Consider the following 12868-nt stretch of genomic DNA (forward strand, 5'->3'; position numbering starts at 1 on the left):
AGGATTGGCCATTATAGAGGCAAGTGAATTGTTTTCTTTTTGTAGCCTGGGATACCATGGCACATACACACTCAAGGTGGATTGGCTAAGAAAACACAGTGCATCCTATGAATGGTAACTTCACAACTGCTTACTAACAAAAATAATGTAAAAGAAAGAAAACATTAAAGTATGAAAAAAAATATTTGCCTTCTTGTAGCCATACTCACTTTTTCGGGAAAATCAAAATTGCCCAACAGCTTCCTGTGGGTGGTTTTGACGCGAAATTCGTAAATAATATTAACTTTATATTCGTTATTCAGGAAATGTTCAATAGCCATGCGTTGTATTCTAGACTCATTTTATTCGCGTTTCTGCAATTTCTGTAAGTCGGTCGTGCAGGTCATGGTCGACAAGATCACTATCATAATACGACTAGTCCCGACAAGACTGAAGAGTGTAGGAATGACGCATTGCTGAAAGTTTAGGGCAAATTCACCTTATAATCGGCCAATCCCCTTCTTTGGGTGCGAGCCATTTGCACAGGGAAACAACAACGACGACGACGACAGAAGAGGAAGGAACGCAATGGCTGTGGGCGTTGAGTATATGACGTCAAATTAACCGCAGTGTGCCAAATATTTAGAAGCGATCAGATTACCAGCAGCATCTCGTTGTCTTCTCGCTTTAATTTAACTGATTCACAAAGAAGTTAACACCATAACCAAGCCCATAGCCTCGACCAGGCGGGAGGGGGGGGGGGGGTGTACTTACTGAATGTATCGACTGTCTGAGATAAACGCCTATTTTCATTATTTGTTTTACGTAATACGAATAATTTCGGAGAGATAGAGGAGGGAACATTATCGAGGACACCCGTGGTGGTATTCGGCAGTAAAATACAACGATTTCTCCAGTTGCCCATATGAACAAAGTTTTGGCATAATCTAACCTCGTCTGGTCGGTAACCACCCGTCTGTGACACCTACGCTTTCTGGCTTACCAGATCTGCACCTATTTCTATAGTACATAAATAATGACCTACCTATTGATACTGCATTAACGAGTTATCATTAATGCATAATTTCATTTATTAACAATTCCATCATCGTTTCCACGTTGGCGTTCACTTTTTCTTTTTTGCCGCTCATTTCTTTACCTTTCCAGACAGAGGCAGCTCGGGGATCGTCGGAATGGAAATGGGGGTCGAGTAAGCAATAATAATTAGTAATTGTTGGGGTTCAACGTTCCGAAACCACGATGTGATTGTAACAAATTAAATGAGCCAAGTATGCCTACATCATGTTTCGGGGCAAGTTTCTTCAAGATTATCGAAATGAGTAAACGCTCGCGAATCAAGTAACTTCTCGCTAGAATTTTGCGAAATACATAATCACAAAACATGTAGTAGATCGTTGTTCAATATCGAAAATCGTGTGCGTGAAAAGTGCTTTAATGAGTTCAATAGAATGGATGTCGTGCAAAGTAAACTTACATTGAGTCTGTGAGAGGCACACCCGTATGAACTGTACGTACACAAATGAACGGTACGCGCAATATACCTCTATACATAATGTGTGCTTCGTACGCTGTTTGAAGTCTGTTGATATTATTACGATTACATCATTAAATCGGTTATTACTTGCTAGTGGTTGTAACATATGTTCTGTATCAGATTGCATAATGTTTTTGTTACATCGTGCATAATGAATAGCACAGCATAAACGGAGACATCTTGTTTATTCCATCTTCTTCCTTCTCCCCCGTGGCGGCCACCGAGCGCGTGCCACCGCACAGCGCTGTAGTCGGTAGCGACGCCTTATACCACATATCCCCTCTTGCAAAAAAAAAAAAAAAAAAAATAAAATAAAATAAAAATAAATGGTAGAAACACACAAAACTGTTTTTGTCTACTTCCTAACGAAGTCCTTCAATTTCTTTGGGGTCTTCTTTTTACGCTTGCTTTTCCTTGCAGGCGCATTAAATCCTGGACTGGTCAAAGCTTGCGTGCCGTCTGGTGGAGATGATACGGGGTCTGCCCTTTCATGACCATCCGCTCTTGATGTGTCCCATTGGGGCGCACTAGATGACCGATCAGATGCAGGGGACCAGTTCATAAGGGCAGCGGTTTCAGGCTGTAATGCATGAGAAGACCGATTAAATGCAGGTGTCCAGTTCATAACAGCAGGGGTGCCCGATTTCATTTTGTTGACCGCTCCGGAGTGAACTGCGATTAACTTAGATGCGTTCCACACACGCCCATCGTCCAAAAGGTACGAGGCCGGTCCCCGTTTTCCAATGATCTTCTTGGGCGCGGAAAATTGTGAAGACAGCTTACCGTGAGCTGCAGTTGTCTTAACGCGCACGTAATCACCAACGACGAAACTGGGTTCCTTGGCTCCACGTTTTTCATCGGTGTAGCTCTTCGAGATCATTTGCTTCTTTTTGACATGCTCTCGTAGCTGTTCAATCGCCCTTGACGGGTCCGTGCTGAAGCATCTGTCGGGCAATCCCAATATGTCAAGTCTGGTGCGAGGTTGGCGTCGATGAAGAAGAACAGCGGGTGTCGCACCAGTAGTCGCGTGAGGCGTACAGCGATATACTTGCAGGTAATCAAGCATGGCTGTTCGTACGTCACGACGTTCAAGCAGGGCTAGTTGAATGTACGACTTCAGCACCCTATTGAATCTCTCCACCAAGCCGTTAGCTTGTGGGTAATACACGGAAGAGTTGTAGTGCGTTATTCCACGCTCCGTGAGAAACTCGTCAAAGCTTGCTGAAGAGAACTGTGGTCCATGATCGGATACAATACTACGTGGGTAGCCTTCTCGCGCAAAAAGTTCAAGTAAAAACTTCTTCACTGTAGACGTGGTCGCATCTCGCACGAACGCCACTTCAGGCCACTTGCTATAATAGTCAATAACAGTAATCGCAAAACGGCAGTCGGCCGAAGCTTGCGTGAAAGGTCCCACAATGTCGATGGCAATTTTTTCCCACGCCGCGTCAGGAAGAGGAACAGGTTGCAGTGGCGCTGGAAAGGTACGTGCGGACTTGTCACAAGACTGGCAAATCACGCATGTGCGCACCAGTTCTTCAATGTGACTATCCATGCATGGCCACCAATAGGACTCTCTCAGGCGAGCTTTGGTACGACTAATGCCTGGATGTGACTCGTGGGCCAGATCCATAAGGCGGCGTGTCAACGTTGCAGGCACGACAATCCTGTCACCCCGGCATAGGATATCACTTACAACAGAGAGTTCAGCCTTCACGTAAAAGTAAGGTAGCAATTCTTTTGACAGTGATTTCTTGTCAGGCCAAGAAGTAGTCGTGAAGTGCTTAACTTCACAGATAATCTGATCATTGGCACTTGCTTCTTGAAGTTCTGGCATGGTAACTACGGGAGACAACAAACAGATAAATTCCTCTTCTGGTGCATCGCGGATTAAACTCTGGACGGGTAGCCTGGAGAGAGCGTCAGCCACGACGTTTTCGCTACCTTTCCTGTATTCGACGGTATAGTTGTAGCAGAGCAACCGTGAGGACCAGCGCGCAATCCTTAATGGTCGGTGACCGGTGCCTTTCGTCGAAAGAAGCGTAACCAGCGCTGCGTGATCCGTTCGTAAGATGAAAGGTCGTCCCCATAGATAAACGTGCCAGTGTTCGCAAGCCCAAACACAGGCAAGGGCCTCACGTTCGCCGACTGAGTATTTCCGCTCATGCGGTTGAAGTGTGCGGGAGGCGAATGCGACAGTTTGCAGTGAGGTCCCGTTGTCTTGCTGAAGTACTGCACCTAATCCATATCCTGAAGCATCAGTTGTAACGAACACAGGCAAGTGAGGATCGAAAAGATGAAGCACTTCGCAAGATGTGAGCAGAGATTTCAGGCGCTCCAAACTGCTCTGTGCTGCCGCACTCCAAACGAAAGAGGCTTGTCCTCGTAGCAAGGCGCGCATTGGCTCGACAACATCCGAAAAATGAGGAATGAACTTGGAATAGAAGCCTGCAAGCCCCAGTAGCGAGCGGAGTTCGTTAATATTTGTAGGTGATGGTGCCTTTGTTATCGCCTCAATGGATGACATCAACGGAAATAATCCTTTGGCGCTCACAACGTGACCTAGAAAAGTCAACTCTGCCACGTCAAAGACACACTTGTTGTTGAGCCGGAGGCCAGCATCAGAAAGACGTTGCAATACAGCGCGCAAGTTTCCCAAATGGTCCTCTCGGGATCGCCCATACACGATGATGTCATCAATGTAAAATAGGACACATTTGCACCCTTTCAAGATCATGTGCATCATTTTCTGGAACGCTGATGGCGCCGACGCCAGTCCGAAGCAAACCCTCTTGAAGCGAAATAGTCCATCGTGAGTGATGAACGTGGTAAGGTCACGGCTCTCTAAACTGAGCGGTAACTGGTGATATGCAGAAGCTAAGTCTAGCTTCGAGAAACGCTGTGCCCCAGCCAGGCTGTTCAGGAGCTCCTCAGTTTGTGGCAAAGGAAAACTGTCTACTACCACAGCTTTGTTTGGCTCCCGTAAGTCAACACACATGCGAATCGAGCCGTCTTTTTTTCTGGCTACGACAATAGGGGAGACCCACTCAGAAGAGTCGACACGCTCAATGATGCCCTGAGCTTCTAATTTCTGAACTTCTGCCGAGACTTGCTCGCGAATGACAAGTGGCAGTCGTCTCAGTTTGCTGGCCACCGGTTGTACAGACGCGCGAACTCTGACCTTGTGAGTGAAACCTCTCACAGTTCCCAGCTCTTTTGCAAATAGGTGCTCAAACTCAGAACGTAATTCTGGAGGTAGCACCGGAGTTTCTTGCGTCATTAGAAGACACCTGAGCGGTGACCCTTGGATCTTCATATCCAGAGCAGCGATGCCGTCTAATCCCAGAATGGTCGTTCCCCCAGGCACAACGTATAGTAGAACAGAAGTGCATCGGCCGTGAAATGAGGCAGTAGCAATGAAGCATCCTTGTATAGGAATTGCTGCCTTTGAATAATCGAGAAGCTGGACGGATGTAGACTTCAGTGGATACGCTTTAGAAAAATAGCGTTGGTAAAGTTCTTCGGCCAGGATCGAAACCGATGATCCTGTATCGATCAAAAATGGTACAGAAATTCCTTCTATTTCCAACGCTGCGTAAATTCCCTTCTTACGGCTCCAGATCTGACAAACACTTAAATGGTCGTCTGGATCAGCTGTATCGTTACCTTCCGCTACATGCTGAACATTCTTCTCAAACTTCCGCAATGACTTGCACACCTTTTCAAGATGGCCAATTTTCTCACATTGTCGACACCTATGTGCTTTGGCCTTGCACAGAGAGCTATTTGCAAGGTGTGCCGTAGAACCACAACGATAACATACTTGCTCTTTCGGAGATATGCGACTTTGACCGTGCATGTTATAGCAAGTACATGTGCTACAATGCCGTTCTCTGTGATTTGAAGTATCTTTTACACGATGAACTTGCAAGTCATTTTGTGCAAGTTCTCTTGCTTCATTAGTCGCTTGATCATGCTGTTTGGCAATGGTAAGAGCCTTAGAAAGCGTGAGAGACTCTTCCAGCAGAAGGCGTTCACGTAAGTATCCACTTGTGGTTTTCTCTATGAGCTGGTCGCGTATCATGTCGTCCGTTAGATCACCGAAATTGCATGCTCCTACAAGACTTCTCAGCGCGGTGACGTAATCAGCCGCAGTCTCACCTGGGGCCTGCGTACGTTGACGGAAACGGTGACGCGCTGCAGTGACGTTCAACGTGGTTTTGAAGTGACCTTCCAGCGTCGCGATGGCGCGGTCGAACACATCAGGACTAGGGGACGTCAGTGTACCTGCCGCAGCGCTCGCAGGCACGAGGCACGGGTCGTCAGTAGTCGTCAGAGTCTGGAAGATACGTTGTCCTTCCAAGCCCAAGCAGTTGAGCAGGATCGCCTTCCGACGAATGGCAGGTAGGTCGAAGGCGCCCGAAGCAACCATGTAATTCTTGAAAGCCTGGATCCATTGCTCCCATGGAATGTCCGGGTGTCCAGGTGACGACAGGAACGGAGGTGGCGGCTGTAGCCCCGAAATACTCATCGTAGAAGATGGTAGGCAATAAACGAGGGCACAGATGAGGTTCAGGCCGGTAGCACATGGGCTGGTGAATCCTCGTCGCCAAAATATGTTACATCGTGCATAATGAATAGCACAGCATAAACGGAGACATCTTGTTTATTCCATCTTCTTCCTTCTCCCCCGTGGCGGCCACCGAGCGCGTGCCACCGCACAGCGCTGTAGTCGGTAGCGACGCCTTATACCACAGTTTTCTTTCTCGCTGAATCTTGGTTCGAAAGTTTTAAATGCGAAGCATTTCTTAGCTAACGTCGTCGATTTTGAGCGTATCTATCTATCTATATCCAGATTTTATTCTATCTATCTATCTATCTATCTATCTATCTATCTATCTATCTATCTATCTATCTATCTATCTATCTATCTATCTATCTATCTATCTATCTATCTATCTATCTATCTATCTATCTATCTATCTATCTATCTATCTATCTATCTATCTATCTATCTATCTATCTATCTATCTATCTATCTATCTATCTATCTATCTATCTATCTATCTATCTATCTATCTATCTATCTATCTATCTATCCGCTTACGTTTGGGTGCTCTCGTGGTCGCTCCCTGAACTTGGAGTGAAGCAAAATTACCATATGAGGGTAAGATAGTTTGACGAATATGACGCGCTGGTCAAGACATGAATAATGTCACAATCCCATCACGTACGTACGTCGTCAAACACTTCCCGCCAGACAGTGGCACATACCCACGGGCAGCTATATATGTCCCACAGGTGATTGACACTTAGTATCTACCCAGGAAAGAAGAAAACACACATGGGTAATTTAATCGCGCGAGCGTTAAGAAATGCCTGAGATCGGTAGAGTCGATCCAACGAATGCGAAGAATAAATGTCAGGGTCCCAACTGGAATCTAACCCAAGAATTCTTCGTGGCAATGAAGTATTTTACCACAAAGCTACGCCAGGTCTCGAAACTACTTTTCAAATAGACGCTGATCTTCAGGAAACGTCAATAGTGGTTGCAGTGCTTCCAACCCAATTTTATAAACATTACATATATACTCCTTTGATAAATCCGTCACGTTGGGTTAACGTCAATTGTGGTTAGTTGCTTTGCGCTGAAGTTGATTTATGTAGCAGTGTCCAGGGCCAGCATCTTCGCGAGCATCAGCACTTCATATCAGCTTCTGATGTTGCTAATGTGCATGTTTCAGTTGGCATTGTTGCGAAAGTGCGAACAACTGGTGATATAAACATCTCCAGCTCTGACTCTCAATTACAAGCCCGCTTAATGCGACCGGCCGAAGACGCCGCCAGGGCCCATGGGATCATGGCCGTCGTCTAAGTTTGGTCCTCCCTTCTCTTTCCGCACCTGAAAAGGGAGGAGGATTTTTCTACTAATTAAATAAAGTTTGTTCATCATCAACACCGTCACCTTCCATTCTCATGCTTCGCATGACGTCGATTCTCAGGTACATGGAATCTGTCGAATTTCTCGGCTCTGTGTTTGAAAGCTTAGTGACCAAGTAGCGATCTGCGTTGCGTAGGTCATTATAACACATTGTGTCGCCCACGTACTATCAGCGTCGGATGAAACGCTAACAGCGACCCGTCCAGTCATCAACATGGACAAGTGCGCAGTGCTGCCAAACAGGATGTGCGCGCATGGCGATAACGGGAGTTCGCGAACTACACCACTGCGAAGGCTTGGCGCTGTTGGCGTTTCATTTTTTGCCGACAGCACTACCGGTCATGCTCAGAGAAGAGGGGTTGTATTGAAAATATATAAATAGGTGTCAGTGGCGTGGCGTTGCTAGGGGGTGGCACACTTGGTAGTCCTCAGCGACTCAATTATACTTTTCCGTCCCTTTTTTTCGAGACTGCTCTAGCGAACTCTGCTGCTCTGAAGATTTCCGCTTTGGGGCTTATGGCTGCCAAAGCTAAGACCACCCCTATCGCTATCCCTCTATCGCTGCCCAATCCATTGCCCAAGCGGGAGTGAGAGCCATTGTTGGCGATGCCAAGTATAAGCTCGCTGCCACCCCAGACCTCGCCGGGTCGGTCGTCACAGCTCCAGTGGTCGTCGCTGCCCCGACCATTCGCCTCCCGTCAGTGGTGCCTGCCTGTGAGTAGCATCTACGCATCTTCGGGAACATCAGCCGACTAGGCAACAACGCATAAACAAACCGGGTACTTAAGACCGTAAGCCCACCCCGCCACGGTGGTCTAGTGGCTAAGGTACTCGGCTGCTGACCCGCAGGTCACGGGATCAAATCCCGGCTGTGGCGGCTGTATTTCCGATGGAGGCGGAAATGTTGTAGGCCCGTGTACTCAGATTTGGGTGCACGTTAAAGAACCCCAGGTGGTCGAAATTTCCGGAGCCCTCCACTACGGCGTCTCTCATAATCATATAGGGGTTTTGGGACGTTAAACCCCACAAATCAATCAAGACCGTAAGCCCTTATGTCATGTGTTGGCGCTTGCAGCAGGGCTACGTACCAGCATGACTTATTCGCATATCTCAGTATTCGCCAATGTTACTGCTATTCGCGCCACGGAAAGGGACCGCCTAAGACCACAGATAAATCACGTAAGTGTACCCCTGTGTTGTTCGTCCTCTGAGTAGCATCTACGCATCTCCGCGAACATCATCCGACTAGGGAGCAGCGCATAAACCAACCTAATACTTAAGAACATAAGCCTTTATGTCATGTGTTGACGCCTGGAACAGGGCTACGTACCCGAATGACTTATTCGCCAATCTCATTATTCCCCAATGTTACTGCTGTTCACGCCACAGAAAGGAACAGCCTTAGCCCGCAGACAAAGTGCTTAAGTCTACCCCTGTGTCGTTCGTCCTCTGGTTCGCGCTGTGGCTATTCGGCACGCTTGACACTGCACACCGATAAGACCTGAGCATATCTGCCCTCATCGATAACGCGGCCACCACGGCCGGGATTCGATCCCGCAACCTGCGTGCTAGCTGTCGAGTAATCAGTAGATGATCGCGGCAGGGATCAAGTCTTTATCCGGTATACTTGTCAGCATGTACTCACCACCACTGCTGTCTTTGCTTTGTCGCAGCGATCACCAACGTGAAGGTCTTCAAGTCGGCCCCGCCGCGCATCGCACCCCGTCCCCTGCCCGTCGAACAATGGAAGCTCTCCCTGCCCAAGGGATGGGACAGCTCTCTGTCGTACGGCCACCCTCTGTACGGGTACGGATTCACCAGGAGTGCCGTCGAACTGCGCAAGTGTGTTGCCCTTTCGATATTTCCGCAGCCTACGGGGGTGAACTGAGCCGCGATGAATGGTATTTGTATAATACAATCCTTCTGTACTGCGCAGGCGCAGGGAAGCCGTCTCGCCAAACGCTGCCTTTGACTCCAATGGCAACATGACACCACTGATGCTTAAACAGATATTCGCATACGTGAGCGGCCACGACTCCGAGAGGTGCGTGCTGCGAGTTGTCTGTGAGGTGGCAGCCGAGCCCAACCTGGCTGGACCGCAGGGCAAGACCGTCGCCGAATTCATGACGTGAGTACACCGAAGCGATTGATTTCAAGGCCCGAAGGCATTAGAGGGCAGTCCTGTATCAGCAGCGCACGTGAACGAGGAATAAGATAGCTTATGCTGCACGTATAAGAGCGTGCTGTACCTAGGGTCGTTTCATAGATGTGTGCGTGTATTGATCTACATGTACAGGGTAGAACCCATGTAAGGTGACTTTTTTTTCGGTATTCAAACTAGCATATCTACTGGATGAGTATAAAGCTTGACACTTCCCCGTTTCCATTTTCACAGGGCTCTGTCTCAGGAAGACGCCAGCGCCCCCTGGATGCCATACTGCGACGCTGCTGTCGCTGGCCAGGAGTCTGCGGACCGCTGGCAGTGCCGCGAGCGCTATCCATCCTGCACCACGTCAACAGTCTCTGGTCGAGATGGCCCACTCCCGTATCTCACAAACCTCCGAAATCGCCGCTTAAGTCATGTCACGGCCCGGCGACATGCACCCTGTGCACGATCGGAGATCGTCCAGGTCTGCAGTCGTGACCGGTGCACCATTCTAACTCACACATTAAACTTTATAGAGGAGTAAGATATTCCGTTTAACCATGACCTCTGTACATATAATGTTTCACATCTACGGAAGCATTCTGTAGATAAGTCTGTATGTATTCTCACTATGTGAAATAAAAGCCTTCTTTCTGCGTCCCAGTTGAACGTACATTTGCTTATGGTCATACAGCGACAAATACAAAATGCAGTCCGCTGTTTCATATCCGGCGGTGGTGAGCTCTTGGCCAATCTCTCTTTCACGGTTTGACATCTGCGTTCTTCGCGTGCAGCGAGCGAATGTTATGTTTACTCCTCAATGCCGGACGCCCTTAATGGCAATTTTCATGCACCGCACTTACAGTAACAACAAGAGGCTATACGGTGCAAGTTAGCCTTCTTGGCCACCGCGTTCACCGCCACAACAATTTAGCACCTGTGAAGTAGGAGTCGAGTTACAAATATTGGTTGGCATTCACTTCTCTCGTACCGACTAAAGTAACGAAAGCGCGGGAACCTTGCTTGCACTATCGAGGATTGGCCATTAAACAGGCAGGCGAATTGTTTTTTTTTTGTAGCCTGTTATACCATGGCACATACACACTCAAGGAGGATTGGCTAAGAAAACACAGTGCATCCTATGAATGGTAACTTCACAACTGCTTACTAACAAAAATAATGTGAAAGAAAGAAAATTTTAAAAAATTCAAAAAAAATTTGCCTTCTTGTAGCCATATTCACTTTTTCCGGAATAGCAAAAGTGCCCAACAGCTTCCTGTGGGTGGTTTTGATGTGAAATTCGTAAATAATATTAAATTTATATTCTTTATTCAGGAAATGTTGAACAGCCATGCGTCGTTTTCAAGACTCCTTTTTTTTTTCGCGTTTCTGCAATTTATGTAAGCAGGGCGTGCAGGTCATCATCGACAAAATCACTATCATAATGTGACTAGTCGCGACAAGGCAGAAGACGAAGGAACGCAATGGCTGTAGGCGGTGAGTACATGACGTCATATTAACCGCAGTGTGCCAAATATTTAGAAGCGATCAGATTAGCAGCTGAATCTTGTTGTCTTCTCGCTTCAATTTAACTGAGTTACAAACAAGTCAACACCAAAACCAGGCCCATAGGCTTGACAAAGGGCGGGGGGGGGGGGGGGGTACATATTCAAAGTATCAACTGTCTGAGATAAACGCCCAATTTTATTATTTGTTTTCGGTAATACGAATGATTTCGTAGAGATAAAGGGGTGAGCGTTAGCCAAGACACCCGTGGTGGTATTCTGCAGTAAAATACAATGATTTGTCGAGCTGCTCACATGAACAGAGTTTTGGCATAATCTATACCTCGTCTGGTCGGTAACCACCCGTCTGTGACACCTCCGCTTTCTCGCTTACAAGACCTGTACCTATTCCTATAGCACATAAATAATGACCTACCGACTGATAGTGCATTAATGAATTATCATAGCCCCGCCGCGGTGGTCTTGTAGCTAAGGTACTCGGCTGCTGACCTGCAGGTTGCGGGATCAAATCCCGGCTGCCAGCGGCGCCTGCATTTCCGATGGAGGCAGAAACTTTGTATAGGCCCGTGTGCTCAGATTTGGGTGCATGTTAAAGAACCCACCAGGTGGTCGAAATTTCCTGAGCCCTCCACTACGGCGTCTATCATAATCATAAGGTGGTTTTGGGACGTTAAACCACACATATCAATCATATCAATCATGAATTATCATTATTGCATAATTTCATTTATTAACAATTTTAACATCGTTTCCACGTTGGCGTTTACTTTTTCTTTTTTGCCGTTCATTTTCTTGTTCTCTTTTCAGACAGAGGTGGCTCGGGGATCGTCGGAATGGAAATGGGGGTCAAGTAAGTAATAATAAAAAATAATTATTGGGGTTCAACGTCTCAAAACCACGATGTGATTGTAACCAATTAAGTGAGCCAAGTATGCCTACATCATGTTTCGGGGCAAGTTTCTTCAAGATTATTGGAAGAAGTAAAAGCTCTCGAATCAAACAACTCCCCGCAAAAGTTTTGCGAAATACATAATCACGAAACATATGTAGTAGTTCGTTGTTCAATATAAAAAATCGTGTTAGTGAAAAGTGCTTTATTGAGTTCAATAGAACGGATGTCACGCAAAGTAAACTTGCAGTGATTTCCTGAACTATCATAGTGCGGCGTCCACTACGGCGTCTCTCGTAATCCTATGGTGGTTTTGGGACGTTAAACCCCAGATATCAATCAATTAAACATTACATAAGAACTTCATTTATACAGCCGTCACATCCGGTTAACGTCAATGGTGGTTAGTTGCTGTGCGCTGAAATCGATTTATGAAGCAGTGTCCAGGGCCAGTATCTTCGCGAGCATCAGCGCTTCATATGAGCTTCTGGTGTTGCTAATATGCATGTTGCAGTTGACATCATTGCGCAATTGCAAACAACTGGTTATATACACATCTGCAGCTCTTCAATATATGTCTGTGCGTGTAACATTTGTACAGTCGGGTGCGATTTGAAGGTTATCACGCAAGCGTCGACCGGCCAAGTATCCAGAGGCCCTAGCGGAACGTTTAGGAAGAATAAAAATAAAAATTTCGCTTTCTTTTCTCCCTAGTTGGCTGTTCTATGCTACGACAATCACCCTGTTGACGAACTCGCCCCCCCTCTTTCTCTCTATTCTAAGTGTTCCATTCGTTGCGATCAAACATAACTTGGTAGGCTGCTATCTTTCC

The 12868-nt window shown here is 46.9% G+C and overlaps 1 protein-coding gene across 1 annotated transcript; it reads left to right on the forward strand.

Annotated features, from left to right (window-relative positions):
- Positions 1–7906: 7906 nt before the first annotated feature.
- On the forward strand, positions 7907–10284 carry LOC142765072 (uncharacterized). The gene is made up of 4 exons (XM_075865637.1): positions 7907–8189; positions 9149–9317; positions 9412–9603; positions 9871–10284. Exons 3-4 carry the CDS (start codon positions 9461–9463, stop codon positions 10163–10165), a joined length of 438 nt encoding a protein of 145 aa, XP_075721752.1. The 5' UTR covers positions 7907–8189; positions 9149–9317; positions 9412–9460; the 3' UTR covers positions 10166–10284.
- Positions 10285–12868: the final 2584 nt, after the last annotated feature.

The sequence above is a fragment of the Rhipicephalus microplus genome, chromosome 6 (genome assembly GCF_043290135.1).
Source record: "Rhipicephalus microplus isolate Deutch F79 chromosome 6, USDA_Rmic, whole genome shotgun sequence".
Taxonomy (NCBI): domain Eukaryota; kingdom Metazoa; phylum Arthropoda; class Arachnida; order Ixodida; family Ixodidae; genus Rhipicephalus; species Rhipicephalus microplus.

What these genes read in the sequence shown, in the direction of transcription:
- LOC142765072 (XM_075865637.1), top strand. Translation starts at nt 9,461, where the DNA reads ATGACACCACTGATGCTTAAACAGATATTCGCATACGTGAGCGGCCAC. An exon ending in ACCGTCGCCGAATTCATGAC is followed by an intron (nt 9,604 to 9,870) that starts GTGAGTACACCG and finishes CCATTTTCACAG; the next exon opens with GGCTCTGTCTCAGGAAGACG.